The sequence below is a fragment of the Mauremys reevesii genome, linkage group 2, assembly GCF_016161935.1.
Source record: "Mauremys reevesii isolate NIE-2019 linkage group 2, ASM1616193v1, whole genome shotgun sequence".
In the NCBI taxonomy this organism is placed as follows: domain Eukaryota; kingdom Metazoa; phylum Chordata; order Testudines; family Geoemydidae; genus Mauremys; species Mauremys reevesii.
The window spans coordinates 214,911,360-214,933,584 of record NC_052624.1 but is presented as its reverse complement, the minus strand read 5'-3'; the positions used below and the strand labels follow the sequence as shown (position 1 = coordinate 214,933,584).

At 39.1% G+C, this 22,225-nt stretch overlaps 1 protein-coding gene across 6 annotated transcripts in view; it reads right to left on the bottom strand.

Annotated features, from left to right (window-relative positions):
- MAPRE2 (microtubule associated protein RP/EB family member 2) overlaps nucleotides 1–22,225 on the bottom strand; it is a 148,941-nt gene that overhangs the window by 24,761 nt on the left and 101,955 nt on the right. For all 6 annotated transcript variants that reach the window (XM_039527376.1, XM_039527377.1, XM_039527373.1 and 3 more), the window contains 2 exons: nucleotides 13,058–13,203; nucleotides 8,848–9,061 (listed from right to left, as the gene is read on the bottom strand). In XM_039527376.1, the coding sequence (XP_039383310.1) occupies nucleotides 8,848–9,061; nucleotides 13,058–13,203 (360 nt within the window). The remainder of the gene's footprint in view (nucleotides 1–8,847; nucleotides 9,062–13,057; nucleotides 13,204–22,225) is intronic.

The window sequence follows — 22,225 nt, the reverse complement described above, 5'->3', positions numbered from 1 at the left end:
AAATGTACCACGTCACTGAGCTTGTTAGCAGCATTGCAGCTGCCTGAATTAACACTCAGTTCATTTTAGTTTGTACCTGGCCATACAACCACCACCGGTGTAAGATCATTTAATATACTGTTTATAAAGACAGCAATTATTTTTATCTTGACAATGTAATATAAATTGGATAGAGCAGATTTTAAAAACATTACAATTCTCAAGCAGTGTATTAATGATGCCCTAAAAACATAATTACTATCAGTCTCATTATGCCAAAGAATTTCCCACTACAGCTTCTATTTTCTTTCCTTTTTGCTAAACAGGAGTTTTTATGTCCAGATTTAAAATGTTTAAATTTTGTATAAACTGCTACAATCCCAAACTTTTCATTGCTGATTACAAAAATGTGGGATCAGAATGTCAGGTCACTTAATACTCTGAGTAGATGTATTCAAATTAATGGGTCCAGGATTCTGTCTAAATATGACTTCTGGGATTTATTTGTAGTTCTACAGACAAAATACCCCAACTATTTACTGCCTCAAGGGCAAATTATCTCTGAAGCTATGTCAGTAATTAGTAACTTGTTTAATATTTGTGGAAAATGGTATGAAGTTCTTCTCATGTGACAACGGCCTGAATGCAGTGAGAAGGGACACACCAAAACATTATACTCTGCTTCATCATTCATGGTCATCGCTTGAGTGGAATGTGGGACTCACTCACATTAACTGCAGTATTTCTTCTGTCAAATTCACTAAAAAGGGGGGCTAAAATAAGAAATTACACTGGTGACATGCTCCTGAGAAGAAACAATCTTTCAGGAAGATTAAGCTTTAGAAAAGGTCATTTGAATTAACATCTTCCCTATGAACTAAATCATTACTGAGAGAATCCCTCTTTCCCACACATTTGTTTTAAAGACAAGGGAATTAGTGGTCATGCATGCTTCCCCTCACAGCTCAGTGGACATGCAGGAGCCTGCTCAATTGTGTGGCGGGTTTGCGGGGGGTGAGGGGGATGACACCCTCCCCGCTGAATGGGATCAGAGACTTAACACATTTCATTTGTGACCCAAGATAAAAATCTAATCCTCGGTCTTCAGAAGAACTGTAACCCTACTGCATTGTTTAGGGCCCCTTTTCCACCCACTGACATCCTCAGACCAAACTTCTTAGCTATTGCTAAAAACTTAAATTTTGTTTCTTAAGTCTGCCCCATACCTAAAGGAAATGAGCTTGCGTAACTCAATGTCCGTCTACACTGCCTCACAGTCTGGTCTAAAAGGGTATGAATAGCAGTATGCATCAAAATGTTGTGCTGTATCTCTCCCATGTGGGTGCTGTAGGCAAGAATCATTCACTTCCACAGTGTCTGCATGGGAAAGTTACAGAGCAGAATTTTAGTGCACACTGCTATTGTCAGATCTGGAAGCCTTTATATCAGGTTGGCCAAAGTGCAGCCTTTGATCAAATTGGAGCACTATCTATGTGGATTGATAGTCTGATTTCCACCTTAGCATTAAAGAAGGGTGGCCACAATTTGCTTAATATCAGACAAATTAGGTATGCTCCTAGGCTCGCAGCAAGCTGCCAAAGCAGCTTTAGCTGGGCAAAGTGTGACCACTCTGCATAAGAGTGTATCATAAATGAGGCTCGGTATTTCACTCTTGAATGTTGGCCATGTCTCTGAATAACTCACTTCTGTTCTATATTATAGAACACTATGTAAAAGGCCTAGAGCTATATATAATTAACCACTTCAGCATGTGTATAATTAGAACCTAACATAATAAACATTAAGCCCCATATATTTTTTGCAATGCAGTTTCAACTCCTTTCATTAGATATTAATCAAAGAGCACATATGCTCTGCTTGCCACTTCAGGCAGTTTTTTTTGCTGTTGTTGAAGCAGTTGAATCCATCAGGAATGTAAATTACAAGGCATCATGGAGGGATTTGTTGGGAAAAAAATATTGTTTCCAGTAAAACCTTTAACTGATCATTCAAAATAGAAGGCATGAATGGAGGCAGTTGGTCTAAAACAAATGTTACAGTTCAAAGTAGTAAATCTTAACAACATACCGGTAAGTAATATGCTGAACTACCATGGTTGTACACTCCAGTAACTTAGCAGAGACTAAGGATCTTTTCTCCTCTGGATCATGTGAAAGTCAGATCAGTAATGGGATATAGATGTGGTTCTCAAACTTCCACATTGGTCAGAACTTAAGACAGGGAGGCTTCAGAGAACTTTTTCTCCCATTCCTTATCCACACCTTCCATTCCATGTGGAGGCTGGATGACTCCGTTACATTAAATAGTAGGACACTATTATAGAGACCAGCAGAAATAAAATTGCTTTAATGCAATAGATTCAGCTGCTTGACACTAGCTGTGCTATTTATTTCCTCTCCATGGGTGTAGGACTTTACATTAGTAACAAATCTCTTCTCCTTGCCTTCAGCGCTCACTGCCCTTGGCCTCTTTGCAGTTTGAGTCTGCCCTCTGAATTTAATAAACCCACACTGACTGTGTTTGCCATAAAGCTGACAAAGAAAGTCTTTGTAAACAGACTCCAGCAACCTAACAGGACTACATACTGGAATCTCTACTTGTAATCTAGTATATGCACAGTTAAAGATTTCTGGGATAGGGTGTGACTGATGGAGTTCAATTATACATACTTCCTCCTTGTGATGGAAGAGGCTCTGTAGACCACAATTTGAAAATGATTGGGAAAGCCATTTAGAAAGATATTACCACTAGAGCTAGCTGGAAAATGGATTATTGCCCTGTGGAAAATTTTGACTTTTGATCCTAAAACCAAAAATTCTTTCATAAACCATAAGCTTTTCTGGTTTAGATTTTTCAAGGAAAACCTGATATTTTTGAATGTCATGAAAAAATTGTTTAACTGAAAATCCAATTTTCCACCAGAAAACAGTTTTGATGGAAAATTTTCACCTGGCCTTAATTACCACCCGATGGCTTAGGTAAAATGGGTTCAACCACTTTGTAGCAGCAGAAGGAGCCATTTTAAATTGGTCATTATGTCTTGTAAACCGATATCTGTGGGGTTTTCTGTTTGTTTATATACTCAGAATTTAGCAATGTGCATCAATAAAGGGAGGTCTGAAAAAAAACGCCTAGAGGGAAAGACAGTTTATTAACAAATTTTCTCAATTAGAACTACATTGACATACTGGAGATTAGAAAAAAGAGTAAGAGAAAGACTAATGTTAAATGCACAGTTTATAATTTATAGCATCTTGATAGTGCCATATTTTTCTAGGTTTTCAGCCCAGTTTCTAGAACAGTAGTCCATGTCACCTTGGAACAAGCTTGCTGGCCCTCTAGTAGAGAGGCCATTACTTTTAATACGCATGGAAACTGAACTACCTTCTCACTCTCACAGCTAGTTCCTACGTATCAAAGTGGAACAGGAAAGCCTGCACTGTCAGTGCTGTACCGATTCTGTGAAAGGACCACTTCAGTTTCCAATTGTTTTTAAAGTAAAAAAAAAAAAAGAAACCCACACACTTTTGAATATGCCCTCTCAGCATATGCATCACCTCTACAGACTATGCCCCCAAAGCGTTCTACATCTTCTACAACAATACAACATGAGAAAGGGTTAAAAAACTACATATTGAAATGAAAACAGATGTGATTGTATAGTTGTGTCTGACCTACAGGAAGGGTGGCAACAGGGTTTGGTGAGGAAGGAAAGAGGAGAGAGAAAAGATGGCAGAAATTAATTCTTTGAGTAATACCTGCTAACTCAAGTCTCCATGCTTGTCAGCATATCACTAACACCTACATTTAAGTTTTATTACACTAAGAATAAAAAAAGAAAAAATATTTTATCCAGAAATTAATTTACAGCACACCTCGCATTGTATGATGCTATAACCCATGCAAACAGATCTCACATATTTCTCTTTCCATACAGCATTATAAAAAACACCAGTTCTCCTTGCACAAAAGGCCTCAGATGGCTGTTTTATTCTCTGTAAACATTCGTGGACAAACAGTTAATTCTGCCCTGGTTATTTTCCCTGTCATAGATGTGCTTATTTTTAGCCATCATGTGATTCTCCAGTATTTTCCAGGCACTGCTTTAGCCATCCGATTCTCACAGGATACTTCAAAGCAAAAGGCAAAACATCCTTCAGACTGAAGAATCTTCTGGAATTTTAACCTAATAAAATTATTTACATACTAAGTTTGTCTTTTGTCCACAAATTTTTGATGCTCCCCACCCCAAAAATATGGTGGCCTACTGAGGTGTGATTTACATTTGGGAATGCTTTCATAAGCTTTCTGAGCTGAAATCCCAACAACCTGATCAGACTATTTTATACAGGCAGAATTAAAATTGGCACAAACAACAAAAAAAAGTTGTATTTTAATCCCTCACAACAACTTTGAGCCTACATCTGTTGACTGTTTGCTACATCATAAGGAAAAACAGGGTATAAGAGAATATTTAAAGGACCTGAGCAATATTGAGCTGGCAGATGGCACCATATATGAGGAACCTGTGGTGCTGGCGGCAAGCCTGTAATGGAGTATATACTGTTGGTACCAATCCTTATGAAAACAGGTATGTTTTTTCCCTTGTACAGTGGAATAGTATGTGATGAAGTGGGGCTCCTTATTCCAGAGAACTGCCACTTCATGTAGTCTGAAAGGTACAATTATCAAATTCCATACATAGATCATACTATATATCAGTTCTTTTTACAAATTGGCTCTGCCTTACCAAGGAATGAAGGCAACATGAGGGTGGCATAGAAGATTAGTCCCAGGGAACTATTTATGCTACAATTTCCAAGCTGCATTATCCTTGACCTGCCCTGACTTTTAAGAGTGACTGCTCTTTGAAGATGTCAGAGAAAGCTCCTTGGAACACTCATTTTTTAAACAAAGTTAATATTTCTCCTTACTCTTAATTTTTACAAACAAAACAAACTTAGGTTGCTAAATACAAGTTGGGGAGCAAATGCAGCATTTGCACAGATATGGATAAACATCTATTTACAGAAATGGTAAACAGATGCCAAACTCCATCTGGCTCTGAGGGTTTGGCATCAGATTAAGGCAGACTGAAAATAATTCTAGCTTGTTACAACTACCTTTTAGGGGTAAACTTTCAAAGCAGCCTTTAGGGATTTAGCAGTTTAATTTTGTTAGTGGGAGATTCCCAGCTAAATCTTTTTGTACTTCTGAAAAAACAGAACAAAATGTTAGGAAAAGCATTAACTAGTTAGGAATAATAATTAAAAGATTTACATTATAAGTGTCTGATTAAAACACAAAATAACATTTTGTGGAGCAAATCAATATTAGTGTCTCTGCCAACTAGGTAGATATAGATAATATTTCAATCTATCTATATCTATATAAATTTATTGGTGGCTAAATATTAGGGCTGTCAAGCGATTAAAAAAATTAATCATGATTAATCACACTGTTAAACAATAGAATGTCATTTATTTAAATATTTTGGATGCTTTCTACATTTTCAAATATATTGATTTCAATTACAACACAGAATACAAAGTGTACAGTGCTCACTTTATATTTATTTTTGATTACAAGTATTTGCACTGTATAAAAACAAAAGAAATAGTATTTTTCAATTCACCTTATACAAGTACTGTAGTGCAATCTCTTTGTTGTGAAAGTGCCACTTACAAATGTCGATTTTTTTGTTACATAACTTCATTCAAAAACAAAACTATGTAAAACTTCAGAGCCTAAAGTCCACTCCATCCTGCTTCTTGTTCAGCCACTTGCTGCCCACTTCTTATTTACAATGTCACCAGAAAGTGAGAACAGGCGTTTACATGCACTTTTGTTGCCGGCATTGCTGCAAGGTATTTACATGCCAGATATGCTAAACATTCATATACCCCTTCATGCTTCGGCCACCATTCCAGAGGACATGCTTCCATGCTGATGACGCTTGTTAAAAAGATAATGCGTTAGTTAAATTTGTGACTGAACACCTTGAAGGAGAATTGTATGTCTCCGGCTCTTTTACCTGCATTCTGCCATATATTTCATGTTATAGCAGTCTCGAATGATGACCCAGCACGTTGTTCATTTTAAGAACACTTTCGCTGCAGATTTGACAAAACGCAAAGAAGGTACCAATGTGAGATTTCTAAAAGATAGCTATAGCACTCGAGCCAAGTTGTAAGAATCTGAAGTGCCCTCCAAAATCTGAGAGGGACAAGGTGTGGAGCAAGCTTTCAGAAGTCTTAAAAGAGCAACACTCTGATGGGGAAACTACAGAACCTGAACCAGAAAATCAACCTTCTGCTGGTGGCATCTGACTCAAATGATGAAAATGCAAATATGTCGGTCTGCACTGCTTTGGATTGTTATTGAGCAGAACCCATCATCAGCATGGACGCATGTCATCTGGAATGGTGGTTGAAGCATGAAGGGACACATTAATCTTTAGCGCTTTTGGCATGTAAATATCTTGAGATGCCGGCAACAACAAATGCCATGAGAACATCTGTTCTCACTTTCAGGAGACAAGAAGTGGGTGGCATCATCTCCTGCAAATGTAAAGAAACTTGTTTGTCTGAGCGATTGGCTGAACGAGAAATAGCACTGAGTGGACTTACAGGCTCTAAAGTTTTACATGTTTTATTTTTTAATGCAATTATTTTTTGTACGTAATTCTACATTTTTACGTTCAACTTTCATGATAAAGAGATTGCACTACAGTACTTGTATTAGGTGAATTGAAAAATTCTATTTCTTTTGTTTTTTACAGTGCAAATATTTGTAATAAAAATAAATATAAAATGAGCATTGTACACTTGGTAGTCTGTGTTATAATTGAAATTAATATATTTGAAAATGTAGAAAGTATCCCAAAATATTTAAATAAATGATATTCTATTATTGTTTAACAGTGCGATTAATCGCATAATTTAATTGTGCGGTTAAAAAACTATTTATGATTAATTTTTTTAACCGGTTGACAGCCCTAGTATATACATGCATGATATATTCCTCTTGGGACTCTATTGGTGAGTGCAAGTATTCTCATCCAATAAGAGACCTTATGTAAATTGCACTGTCTAAAGGAATGAGTTAAGACATGACATATTGGTGAAACTAAAATACACTTTACTAAATGGGTTAAACCCACTCTCCAATGAACTACCAACACTTTTGACTAAACATAGAATCTTGTTCTAGATATAATGGACAACTGATGTTGAAGAATACAAAAATTCTCCATTTGGAATCTGGTAGAAAAAAATATCAAAACAACTTTACAGATAAACACTAATTCCAGCCTAGATTTAAATTAATGGAAAGAAAATCAATGTACTTCCCGAGTCTTCAAATCCTGTCTAGAAATTGTCAGAAGACCTTTATTTGTCCCACCCAGCACTTGAACTGGGGAAATGTCTTATGTGTCTCAGTTTTTCCTCCAGTGTCGCTTTTAATTTTTTTCTTCAAACTAGCAGCAGCCTGAAGACTGAGGATATGGCATTACCACCCACACCTCTCTTGCCCAGTTCAAATACTGAAAGCTATTCCATTTCCTCAGAATCTTCCAGCTATTAGCAACACTCACTAATACCCTCTGCAGATGGTCTGATTTGCCATCCATGTTAAGCTTATACTTAAATTCAGAACGAAAGGTTAAAAATATAGGAGGTACAAAACCAAAATGTGATCGTGTTACAAACCTGGCATAAGAGGCTGGCAGTGTTTTCCTGAAACACTCCACTGCGCTAGCAGATGTTGACCTTGCTGGGAAAGTGGATTGAGTGAGTGTTGCTAATTCATGGAGGTAGGTGGTTCAACCCCACACGGATATAAAGGAAAGTAGGGAGCAGCATGTTCCATCTCTTGGATCTAGGCTTTAGACTGAGGAAGAAACTGTAGAAGCAGCCAAGCCTGGGGTAGAGTTTTGAACTGAACTTTATGTTATTGTTAATTTAAATGCTGAAGGCAAACTTCAGGACAAGGTGAGTATTTGACTCTACACAACGTGTGGATTTTATTTGAGAGCAGGCTGGGAAAGGACTTACTCCCACCCCAAAACGATGAAAAACAGATTAAAGCAACAAGATTGCACTACATGCTTAGGGTTATTTTTAAGATGTTTCTGCTGCCCTCTTGTTCCCTGGTTTAGTCAAAGTGATAAAAAAGCATCTGTTTTGTGACCCATACTCTCTATGGACAGTGTAGGAACAATTGAGAAATGGATCTTTGGTGCTTATTCCCATTTCAGATACATGCTGAGTAATAATAATTAAAAAAAAATCAATGATGCCTTTGAAGATATAGGACATTACTTCATGTGGTCCACTTAGAAGATTACTGTGTCTGAATGATCAGCACATTTAAAAATACAAATCAATCCATTTTCTGCTTTTGGGCCAGCACTTAGGATCTGGAAACATTCCAGATACCAAAAAACCGGACTATGCTAGCAATTGTATGTGGGGGAACTATTTGTTATATTCTTGAGTAGTTTATATCACCCAGGTTCAGCAGCAAAACAGTCAATTGGCTTTGTCTCCAACAAAGGTACACTGGAGTCATGGGATTTATCTCCCAGACCGTAAAATCTTCAGTAATAATGTGGCAGGTCAAAACACACCAACAAAATGAATGCCCACAAAAAGTCCATTTATGTAATCTAGATGGTGAGCCCCAAATAGTGCGAAGTACAAAACACAAAGAGCGTGGTGGCTGCATATTGAAACCCCATTTCTAATTTGACCCCATATTTATATAAGCTATTGACAGCAGATTAAGACATTACTATACCATTATCTGTAAAATGGGAATGGAAATCTCCAAGATTTACAATACCTGCAGTGGGGGAGTTTGCATGATGGGACTTTTTTGGTAAGTTAAAGATCTGTTCACCGGGATCTGGTGGGGGAAGAGCATCTTGGCCTTGTCGAGCCACGACAGGATCATACTCTTTACCGTCATAGTTGGCATCAAAGAACTTCTTAAACCATTGGATAAAATCTAAGTTGTCTTGAAAGCGCCCTTTCACCAATTTCTCCACTGGAATCACCTATAAAATACAATGGTAAAAGGTTCCAGTAACATGCATTGCCAGTACATACATAAATTGTTAGATAATCTGAGAAATAACTACCAATGTGGTGTCTCCTGCATCATTCTGGATTTAGAGTGATATGGTTAAGGTCTTCTCAGCTTTGTGCTTAGTTATATATAAAGCCCCTTTAAATACTCATTTTCTAGCACTATTTTTCCATGAACAACATTAAGCTAACCTCTCAATAGTGCATGTTCTTCTAAAAGGTAGAAGTACCAGTACTATGATACCATAGTATGGAGTCTTGCAACCTGACCCAAACCCCATAGTACCCCATCTTCAAGTGTCAGGTTCAGCTTGGGTCTGAAAACAACCCAACACATTTGGGCGTGACTCGGGTAGTCTCTCATCATCTCCTCCTGCCCCTGGGGTTGGTGAGGCAAGGTGGCAGAGGCTGCTAAGTGCCCTGCTCCTGCTGGCCATGGTTATGCTGAGCTGTGTGCATCATGGAGCGAGCGTGCTGAGGAATTGTAACATCTATTATGCTGTAGAACGTACAGTGCAATGAGGTGGGGCAGCCAGCTGCACCGGTACATGTAGACACTGCTGTGACATCACAAGCAGGAGGTGAATGGAGATGGATTGTGGGCAAAGGGCGTGGGGAGCCCCCACCAGAACAAACCCTAAGGATGAGAGGGCAGCAGTGTTGACACAGGTTGGGAAAGTGGGGAGGAGTGTCAGATTTTGGTTGGGTCAGGTCTGAAAACAACTTGACACTCAAGTTGGATTTGGCCATGTGCTAGTCAAGTTTGGGATGGGCTTTAAAATTAGGCCTGTGCAGACTTCTACCATTGTACATAAGCCTTTACAACTGTTCTTCTTCAGATATGCTCCTTTTAGCTTTGAGTGACAACTGGGTTGCATGTAGCCAGTCTGAAACTACTGTCATCTTTAACAATGAGTAACAGGGAGTCTGTTGGAGATTTTAGTTAACATATTTCATGCGATTAGATGTATGTCCTAAAAATGAATAATTTCTTCAAAAAGCAAAGGGTCAGATTCTGGCTTGCATGGAGTAGGTGTGCAAGGAGCTGTCAGAACACAGGAAATCCTCTTTCACACTTCCCTGTGTACGCATGGTGGGGAAACAGAATCTCAAGTGTTCTCATTAGACAAACCTATGTAAGCACCGTTAGTGCTGGGTGGGTCTGCAAAACGCTCACAGAATCATAGAAGTGTAGGGCTGGAAGAGACCTCAAGGTATCATCTAATTGCTTCCCTGTCCTGAGGCAGGATTAAGTATACTTAAACCATCTCTGGCAGGTGTCTCTCTAACCTGTTCTTAAAAACCTCCAGTGATGAGGATTCCACAGCCCCTTGAAAACCTATTCTTAACTATACTTACAGTTAAAAAGTTCTCCCTAATAGCTAACCTAAATCTCCCTTGCTGGACACTTATTCAATTACTTCTTGTTCTACCACCAGTGGCCAGGAATACAATTGGTCACCATTCTCTTTATAATAACCTTTTTCATATTTGAAGACTTATATCGTCCTCCTTCAGCCTCTCTTCTCTAAACACGCCCAATTCTTTCAACCTTTCCTCATCATTATCTCCTGCAAATGTAAACAAACTTGTTTGTCTGAGTGATTGGCTAAATAAGAAATAGGACTGAGTGGACTTACAGGCTCTAAAGTATTACATTGTTTTACATCATTCATGTTTTCTGAATTTTTTTTTTTGGTGCTCCCCTCTGGACTTTCTCCAATTTGTCCTCATCTTTCTTAAAGTGGGGTGCCCACGATACTGTACGTCTCCAAAAGGGAAAGAAGCTGTTCCTTGGTGCACTCCCACAAAATCCTCAGAAGCATTCTGCCCACCTGTGTCCTGTTCAAGAAGATTGTCACCAACCAATACTGCTATGCCCTGGCACCCTCCACCCTGCCTCTGTAGTGAAGCAATGGATTTAAAAGCCACAATGGAGTTCAAACTCATCTATATTTTTGAAATACACACTCATTCTAATACTGAGGTACTAACCTGATCATTCCCACCCCACCTTCCCCACATGCTGTATACAGAATGGTTTGTTTACATGGAAGAGTTTGGGAACTGCCCATGGAGTTTTAATGAGCTATAATGGAGACTGTGAGAAAGTCTCTTCTGTATCAATATCTTGTGAATTCTTCACCAATGTGAAGACTAATGAAACGGATTAAATCCCAGTACTGCAGCATAATGATAGGGTTCTGCACTGCTCTCTGAAGATCAGGATTCAATTGCCATTCCCCGTTTCAGTGGGCAGATAAAGACTACTGTAGGAATGCTGGAAGTGCCACCTTGGCTTGCTTAGCAACAATTCACATTTTCTTCAACTGGAAAAGGGGTGCCTAGAGTCTCAGGGGGAATGGAAATTACAAGGCTAAGCCGATGACACAGTGTTTTAAAAAACCAAGAGCTAGCCTGTACATCACAGATCATGTCACATTTTGTACAATATCCCCTCAGTCTATTGTGCTTGTATTTTTAATGATGCACTGGCAAACAATGAGTTTATTCCTTATAAAAAAAATGACTGTCAACTTTATTAGGCTTTTCAATGCTTTGCCAAAAGAATCCATTTTAAATAAAAGCACCTACAGCATTATGGTAATAATGAATTAGTATTAAAAAGTGCTATAACATTCATTCAAAATATAGTGCTTTCTAAAATAGTTTAAGATTCAGAATAAAGAGGTTAAAAGCAGACATAAAACTATTTTTTAAGCTAAACCTTTACAAATATAGATATTTTGTACATGCAAAACTGAAACATGACAACATTTTAAATTTATTCACTTTTATTCAGTTTAGTTTATGTTGTTACTGCTTACACAAACTGGGCAAATTCATGTTGAGATACAGTTAATCTTATACCACTTCAAATTTAGTCTGAGTAAAATGTGTGATAGGAACCTATCTGCACACAGAATATACACTTGATGGTATCAAGGGGAAGTAGCCTGGGGAACACACAGGATGGGTCAACATGATTGATTAAAGTCAGGGAAAGGAAAGGTAAAGACATATTTAGCTTTACAGAACAAATAATGCACAACAGGTGAGAGACTAAACACCACAAAGAACAAACATTGAAAAAAGCTTCATTTGTCAATGTGTATTTTACTAGGAAAGTCGACCTGCTTGGACAAAATGCTGATTACATATTTTATAAGTTTTCTACATTTAAGACAGGCAGGGCATGGTTTGATTTGTTCATAGGTAATGTTCAAAGGTAAATTCTGGATAGATTGCATGGTTTCATATGTTTTAAGGCCAGAAGGGACTAGTAGGATCATCTTTTTAGAACTCCTTCATAACAGGCCATAGAAGCATCAAGCCCATATCTTGTGGTTTAGTTAGTTTGTTTATTTAAAGAAAGACATCCAATCTTGATTTAATGACTTACCAAGCAATATGGTTCCATCATTTGGAAAGTTGTTCCAATAGTTAAAAATGTACAACTCCTCATATCCTACCTTGAGTAAGTAGTATTCAGTACAACGATAGATACAGAATGCTTGTTGTTTACTTCTATTGGGAATTCTGGGTGTCACCACACATGATCTTGAGTTTTCCCCTCACTTTATGAGGATCCCAGTATTTATTCATTTTAAGGATCTTCCAATGGACAGAATTTTATCATGAGGCCCTCTCGTGAACTTGGGGACCTAATGAGTGGTAATTTTTTAATTACTGACAACTAACTATTTTGGGCCCAGTTTTTCACCTTGAGCACTAAGGGTTCCTGTTTACACATTTTCTGCCTTTGTACCCAAATACCCATTTTAGATGTCAAAATGCCAGTGAGAGCATCTAAATACAGAACTGGGATCTCCAATTCAGGCTTTAGAATTTGAAAAACTGGGTCTGGTTATTTATCATTTTGGTTCTCAATGTCCATTGTACACTACCCAGTATAGAAAATTGTTTTGTAAAACATTACAATTATTGAAATATTTAAAACGTACCTTATCCACATTCATTCTTTTAAATGATGCTTGCAGAAGTTTGAAATTGTGAATGTACTCGTGCTCCAGCTTTGCCTGAAATTTTACTTTCTTCAAGCTAATGCACCCTGGGAACAACATGTCCATGAACTGGCAGTAAGCTGCTCCTATAACAAGAAAATGCATTGACATTAATCTTGATGCACCCAGCTATAACTAAGTGGCATTTATAGTCAGAAAAGAAAGTAACCATGCTTAATAGTTACTGCTGTAATTCATTTCTAGTGCCATGTACCCAATGCCTATCTGTCCACTACAATGTTGAATAGTGTAAGTGGCCTATTAATATCTATATTATTTTCATTCAGTCTGGATGCACCAAGCACTGTCGTGTAACATCTAAAGGATGACCATGACTGAGGCAAAGTAAATCATTCTTCCACTTACAAGTGGTGTTGTACTGAAGTAGAATCCCTATACACAGCATGGCTGCCTGTACAGCAAGTAATAAAGTCCCTAGCTGTCAGTTTAAATGGAAGCCACCTAATAAGTGTCTTCAGACCCCTACAGCTTCCCGAAGTTGGATCAAGGGAAAAGATTTGTGTTTCCTGGAACCAAAGAAATCAATGACATTGATATAAAGGTAGCTTGCTCAGTTCACAGCCAATCCTATTCAGTGCCCTCACCAAGTAGAGGCTGAAAACGAGAGAGCAAAAACCCAAAGTGACATGAATACAGGTTGGGAAAAAAAGAGTTTCAGAATTATGGCATTTAAGGCCATTTCTCCCCCCTCCCCCGGCTTCCCCTTCCCCAAAACAAAATCCTGCAATTTTTCATCTTTAAAGCTCAAAACGTAAATATTTGTATAAGGAGACACCCAGAGTCACCTCACTGCCAAAGTTCAGATATTGGGCTCCTCTTACTGCTGCCAGTTTTAATTCTTTCACAAAACAGGGTTACTAAATTTAGCATGAGGGTTCAGTAAATTTAGATACCAGACACAGGGGATAAAAATGTGCAACTACACAAATGTGCAGGGAAATTTAAAAAAAAGGTGAACTAGCTAGGAATATATAGGTAGCACTTTGTTACACCTAGTGACCTTTCCCTTAAAAGGTCCTTATGTCACACCAGCACCATCACTGGGGAAGGGGGGAATCTTTACTATCGAGACATGAAAATCTCATGACATTTTGGTGAAGTGTTAAAAATGTGGGATGGGGAAATTAGGGCGGGGTGGGGGGGCCTTGAAGAGAAAACAACTCAGATTCTTTGTAGAACAATGATGTCCTCTACCCTGGGAGAGTATTCCACTGTATTAGCATATTTAAGGTCAATTTTCAGATGTGCATAAGCTCAACCACTTATATACCTGCATATGCAAGTCAGATAATTGCACATTAAAAACTATTTCCACAATAAGTTTTTAAACTTTTTGTGCAAATAGTATTTATCAAAAGGGCTGTTTTGTGCAATCAACTGATGTATGGGGCAGGTCTAACAGTCACAACTTGGGTGCCTGCTTTTGACAATTTGTTCAGTGTCACACAAATATTCTTTTTTAATCAAAGTTTTAGAAATTGTTAGTACTCTTACAAGGTGACAGATGTGTTGGATCCTAGATTATCCTCTATTTATCCACAGGACAGATACAGAACAGATAGCAACAGTTGAAACTGTTGCCGGCACAAAAGGCCTGAGGCGACAGCAACAGTGGTTCGTTGCCCGGAGTGCCTTGCTCCAATTAGACACACCAGGGTGGAGAAGCAAAAAAAAAGTTTATTTGAGATCTCAAAGCGCATGTGCTCGGAGACACACGTCTCAGATCAAGCACACCTCATACAAGCAGCTCTCTGTCTTTATACATGATTTTAGCTAAGCATGTCTATTACCCCCAATGCCCAGCTCCCCCTTCCCCCCCCCTCTTCTTCCCTCCCTTCTAGTTCCCATACATCAAGCACATTATAACGTAGCAATTACTCTAAACAGGTTAGATCATACTTGGCAAAAAACATATTATCTTGTTAGTAACTTTTCTTGACCGGTCATTCTGTTTCACTCCCTTCAGCCAGGTGCAAGCAGGCTGTATAATTGCCTCCTGGTACTGATAACTAGTTGCCACACATTCCATTTTTTCCATTTAGCCTGTGGGGTTAATTAAAGTCTAAACATGGACGCGGTTCGGACAAGCAGAGGCCTAATACAGGGAGCCTTCATTGGCACTGTCATTTTCCATCCTTCTGTCAACACTGGGCCATGCCTGGTGCCACCAACAAAACTCTACCACACTTTTCTATCACTATGCCTCAAACATGTTCTGGAGGGCCCATTATTCTTTATACTCAGTCAACCATCATATGAAGGGAGGCAGAAGGTGTCTTCCAGAAAAGAAAAAATAAAAGAGTTTGAGCTAGAGTCACAGGAAAACAAGTTACATAAGCTACAAATGAGGCTTTCATGTGACTTATTGTCAAGGCTGTGACAACAGCCAAGACAGTGCTAGAAACTGCTGCCATTTTTAATACCTTCTTTGCACAGCATTTCTTAGGAAGTATATTTACACTTACTGACTTTGTGCGTGGAGTTTATAAGAAGGATTTGAATTTCCAAAGAGACCTTTTATTTAGCTACTTGCAATAGCTTTGGTATGCTTAGGATGTAAAATAAAGAATCCCTGTAGAACAGGAGCCTCGTGGCAAGTTAAAAACCTCAGATAATGTATCATACAGAAAGCTTTGTAAAGCAAACTAATTGCACAGAGACTACAATTATATCACATGGGAACTAGTAAATAAATGCCCACCAATAGAAAGTATGTGAAATATTATTGCCAAAAAGGAAGATGAGTAGAGTGATACAGTATTGAATGGCCTGACTTGATTATACCATATTATTTATTACTATGTGGATTTATTTAGTATGCAGTGTTGTCTTAGCCATGTCAATCCCAGGATATTAGAGAGACAAGGTGGGTGAGGTAATATTTTTTACTGGACCAATTTCTGTTGGTGAGAGAGAGATGCTTTTGAGCTACACAGAGCTCTTCTTCAGGTCTGGGAAATGTACTGAGAGCAAATACTAGATTCAACAGACAGTTTACCATAAGTAGTTAGCACGTATTCTAAGAAACCATTCAAGGTGAAGTAGCCCACTAAAACCCCTGCAGTCATAGGACAAAAAAAAAAGGGGAGGGGTCTAGTGGGTTACAGATTGTTGAAATAAAACCTAAATCCAGTGTCTTTATTAACACCATGCTTTTTAGTGTCTAGCAAAGTTATGAATTTAAGCTCTTAGGTGCGTCCTTTGAAAGTGTTGTGCATATTTCCTTTGAGGATGTGGACTGATAGGTCAGATATAAAGTGATTGCTTTGTTCAATCTACGGGGTCAATTGTGTAACTGATTCATGGTATAAAGGGAGTTTGCGCCAAACTCTCTCTCCCTACCTTTTCCCCACATATAAGCTTATACTCAGCAATTACCTAGGTAATTGTCAAGAGTCCCTAAATACTCACTGCACAACCGCTTGTGTTAAAGATATTCACAGTGCTGAGGTTCTCACCATTTTATCTATAGCTGTCATTTTGTAAGTATACATGTGTTTGCAAAGTCATCTTTTATTGTTTCTGCTGGTAACAAATTCCTTTTCCATCCCTCTAGGCAGTAGCTTACTAGGTTTGAAACCCTGGTGATGACACTTCCCGTGTTCTCGTCTCCCTCTTATATTGGTAGTTGTTTTTCTTGTATTTCATATCAGCCAATAGGAGGTTCTGGTTCTGTGCAATACCCGAATGCCAGAAACACTGAGTACATCCACTTTACAGTACTGACCTGAACTGTGATCTCTGATAACAGCACAGTTTGCTGCCAGAACACTTCCTCTACAGTAAGTTCATTACAGTAACAAATATAAAAGTGGAGTAGGATGGGCCAAATTTGACATCAAAGACTAACTCACATCAAGTCACAATCACCAGCTGACATATTTTAGGAACTCTAGAAAGGAGAGTGGTGTCAGAGCTCAAATATGTGTCAGGACAAGTGTCAAGAAGAAATCTCACACATAGCTAGCACTGTGAATGCTGCTATCTTGCCGGATAATACAGGAAGTAAGGATGCATCCTATGTTCCTTTGCTTCCCAGTTCAGTGTTGTACCAAAGATTATTATTTGGTCTTTTGTGCCTAGTTAGTTTAGTCACTTTCCCACAATGTTGGAGAGTTTTGGGACAGCCAGGGGCGAGAAATTAAAAATAAAATAAAATAAAATAATAAAAAAACAAAAAACATGGCAAGGGACACAGGGGCAGATAAAAGTTGTAAAGTATTAATTGACTAGTTTAAGTTAACTGTGTCCCTTTAATGCAACTGAAAATTCTAATAATGAAACTGTATTAAAAAAACCTATTATAGCTATTATATAATTTACACGAACAAGGTTTCTGTAGCAGTTTTACCACTTGTCATTTACTTTATTTTAAAACTTTACCTTCTCTGCTCTAGTTTACAAAGCAAAAAAGTGGATGTTGGAAACAGTACAGCAACAACCACACTAGAACTGTCTCTCATGGTTAGTCTGTCTCTGTCCAGCCACAACCACATCAGAACTATCATCTCTCATGGTTAATCTGCCTCCAACTACCCCCTACTATATTTCCCTCCACATTTTATTTTTTGAAAATATTACCAGGGACTCCACTTTTTTTTTTTTTATGAAATTATAATCAGCAGTATAGCAATAGAGAGGTTACTGAATTTTGTAGATGCACCAATGCTGGAACAGAATAAGAAAGGGTTTTTAACAATTATTAAAATCAATTCTGAATTTCTATGTAAATCTTATATTTGTTTTTCTGGCATATTGATCTGGTCATTGACTTCTTTAATATTCTGAGGCTAGATCACAGAAAGTATGTGCAAGCGTGGTTGTGCTGATTACACACGAACGGTCACTACTTTTGACCCAATTAGTATGTAGAAATTCTATACCCATTTTAAAATTAAGTGGCATAGCAACTAACTTTTTATACACAGCAGTATTGCCTACTTCTGTTGTTGTATACAGCTGGCAGAAAGACACTTGAAGTTGATTTGTTTTAAGTATTTATATTTAGAAGAAAATAACTAGTTCCCCATACAGTGAAGTTACAATTGATGGTTTCTATAGTCCTGAATCAGGCTAACATGCCAAAGTATTACTGCTTCTGGCCCATGGGAGGCTTGTGAATAATATTTTCCTTCCCTCCAAGAGAGAAGATTCCATTGTGATTAAGATCTAAAAGCTGAACATCACTAAGTCTTCATAACTTGGGTGTGGAAGTGTGTGCTGAGTTGCTCTGCCAGCAAGCCCTTTACACTGACGGCTTTTTCTTGGTTTCCTGCATAGAGATTACTACACAGCATGCCTCAAATGTAAATGACAAGACTACACCCACAAGGCTAACTGGGGGCTGGTCTACACTAAGGGGGAAAATCGATATAAGATACGCAACTTCAGCTACGTGAATAACGTAGCTGAAGTCGAAGTATCTTATATCGATCACTTACCCGTCCTCACGGCGCGGGATCGATGTCCGGGGCTCTCCATGTTGACTCCGCCACCGCTGTTCGCGGTGGTGGAGTTCCGGAATCGATAGGAGCGCGTTCGGGGATTGATATATCGCGTCTAGATGAGACGCGATATATCGATCCCTGAAAAATCGATCGCTACCCGCCGATACGGCGGGTAGTGAAGACGTAGCCTAGGATGACTACAACTGTAGTAGGGGACGGAACTGGCATCTATGGCAGAATAAAGGCATGGAAGAAGAAACTGCTGATTGTAAAAGTGTCAAATGATTAAATTTTAATTCAAATGTTTCAGTATATGCAATGTTAAGGCTGACATTTGCTGCTGATTGTACATTTCTTTAAAATCAGAACTACAGTTAAAATAGTAGTAAATGGTAATTCTTAGTAATGTTTTCAAAGTTGCATACATTCATTTTCTTCATAACTCAAGTTTTCTTTGTCTTCAACACAGTGCATCGAGGTCCCCTCTTGCCCTTTTTCTTCTCCTGAGAAACAATCTGCACTCTTTCTGCTCAACACCTGGAGGCTGGAGCCTTTTGATCTTTAATATGGCCCAGAATCTTGTGTCCTGGGATTTGTGGCATTTCAAAGGGACAATGAATACATCACTCACTTTCACTAACAACACTGGACACGAGCTGCTGTTTAATATGATTCACATACAGCTTAGCTGCATTAGAGAGTGAAGCATTATCACCATGGTATCCAAGCACTGAATGGGAGCCTTGGTGCAATTATTAATTATTATTATTATTAAATAGTCAATATAAATCCAGAGTTCACAATGGAAACATTGAGAGACCGATTGCTAGAGGAGCAAGAACAGTGGAGAAATGGTTGAAAACAAGAACCATCTCCAGGAAGGAATTTACAAAGTTGCTCATTAGTTTCCTAAATGAAATGGCACCTTGCAACTTTACTGTTCAAAACTTTATGCAGCTCTCTGTTTGCTTTTCTAAATAATTCCAGTTGGAAGTGGAAACCGGTCATCTGACTCCTGCACAATTATACAATAGTATTTTTTATTAGGTTTGCACATCTGGAGACGATAGTTTTATTGATAAAAAACAACCTAGTTATTTTTATACAAAATGTCCTTGATATAAGCCAAACATTTCCTGTCATTTTTCATCCCCTGCAGCAGAAGCCAGGTCAACTCCTCTCCCCACTGAGAGACCCTTTACCTCATGTTGCATATTAACAGGTTCTGCCCATCTCCTAATGACCCAATATTCTTATAATACTAGCTGACCTCCATGCATGGAACCCCTGCCAGTACCTGACTATCCCAGTGGTTCTGTCCTCCCAATACTGTTGCATCTCCCTTTTCAAGTTTCCAGCCTTAGAGGATTACATGGGTTAAACAGGGACTGGGACTCTGCTGCCCAGAGTTCTAATATGACAGCCAGAAATTCCTCCTCCTGACAACACTACTGACAGACTCTCACAAAATCCTTGGAAGTGGAATAACCACTGGGCATGAAATGCCTGGTAATACATGCAGTGTCCTGAAACTGAAAATGACATGTGGTTGTAATGATTATGTTTATAATAAAGGCAAAGGATATTTCAAAGACAAAGCAGGCCCAAAAAGATAATGGAATATAGGAATAAGTATAAATTTGAGTGTCACCTGTTAGTTAAGCAAATAATATTGGTTTTATTAATGAGATTGTGTACCTGAAGAAATTTCTTTTTAATGGACCTAGATATTTTTGATGATTGGGTCAGATAGCTGGTGACGGTTTGGAGATCTTGGGGCTTGCTGGATAGTTTTAAAAAGAGGTAAGTTTGGGTAGTGACGCAAAGAAGAGTTGATGAAGTCAGTTAATGAAAACAAGACAGTTTTGCAACTCTTTTCATATATTAACTCCTTAGCACCAAGTTAAAAATTAGTCACTCCAGTGCAAACCTACTGAAGAAGTAGGCTTCCACAGATGTTACTCGGGGTATGATTTTGCCAGCAGAATCTCTATTACTAATGATGATTAGAGCCCTGCACGGATACAAAATTTCGATCTGCATCTGATCCACAAATATGGTCTGCGGATATCTGCATCCACAGATGTGGATATCCACAGATATAAAGCTGATATCTGCATAATTGCAGGGCTCTAATGGTGATGTACAATATGCAAGAAACCTGCTTTACTTTCTAAGGTGCAGGATTGGCAGAGAAAACATCTTTTAACTTTCATCCTGAGGACATCACAGCACCCCCACAGTGTCTGTTTACAGTGTCACTTCTCAGATTGAGGCCTGGTCTACACTACACGTTTATACCGAATTTAGCAGAGTTAAACCGATTTAACCCTGCACCCGTCCACACAACGAAGCCCTTTAATCGATATAAAGGGCTCTTAAAACCGATTTCTGTACTCCTCCCCGATGAGGGGAGTAGCGCTGAAATCGGTATTGCCATGTCGGATTAGGGTTAGTGTGGCCGCAATTCGACGGTATTGGCCTCCGGGCAGTATCCCACAGTGCACCATTGTGATCGCTCTGGAAAGCCATCTGAACTCAGATGCACTGGCCAGGTAGACAGGAAAAGCCCCGCGAACTTTTGAATTTCATTTCCTGTTTGGCCAGCGTGGAGCGCTCACCAGCACAGGTAACAATTCAGTCTCCTGAAAATCGAAAAAGAGCTCCAGCATGGACCACACGGGAGGTACTGGATCTGATTGCTGTATGGGGAGAGGATTCTGTGCTAATAGAACTCTGTTTCAAAAGACGAAGTGAAAAAACATTTGAAAAAATTTCCAAGGCCATGATGCAGAGAGGCCACACCAGGGACTCAGTACAGTGCCGTGTGAAAGTTAAGGAGCTCAGACAAGCCTACCAGAAAACCAAAGAAGCAAACGGAAGGTCCAGGGCAGGGCTGAAAACATGCCGCTTCTACGCTGAGCTGCATGCAATTCTCGGGGGGTCCGCCACCACTACCCCACCCCTGTCCGTGGATTCCGAGGTGGGGGGGTAATTGCAGCCATGGCTGAGGATTCTGCGGACAGGGAGGAGGAAGAGGAGGACGAGCTTGCAGAGAGCACACAGCACTCCGTTCTCCCCAACAGCCAGGAGCTTTTTCTCACCCTGACGGAATTACCCTCCCAGCCCTCCCAAGGCAGTATCCCACACAATGAAGCCATGGAAGGGACCTCTGGTGAGTGTACCTTTGTAAATATAAAACATGGTTTAAAAGCAAGCGTTTTTTAATGATTAATTTGCCCTGAGGACTTGGGATGCATTCGCGGCCAGTACAGTTACTGGAAAAGTCTGTTAACATGTCTGAGGATTGAGTGGAAATCCTCCAGGGACATCTCCATGAAGCTCTCCTGGAGGTACTCCAAAAGCCTTTGCAGAAGGTTTCTGGGCAGGGCAGCCTTATTCCGTCCTCCATGGTAGGACACTTGACCACACCATGCATGTAGCAAGTAATTTGGTATCATTGCATGACAAAGCCTAGCTGCGTATGGTCCCGGTGTTTGCTGGTATTCAAGCAACATCCGTTCTTTATCTCGCTGTGTTATCCTCAGGAGAGTGATATCGTTCATGGTAACCTGGTTGAAATTCAGGAATTTAATTAAGGGGACAGAGATGGCCATTCCTACTGGGCTGTTTGCCTGTT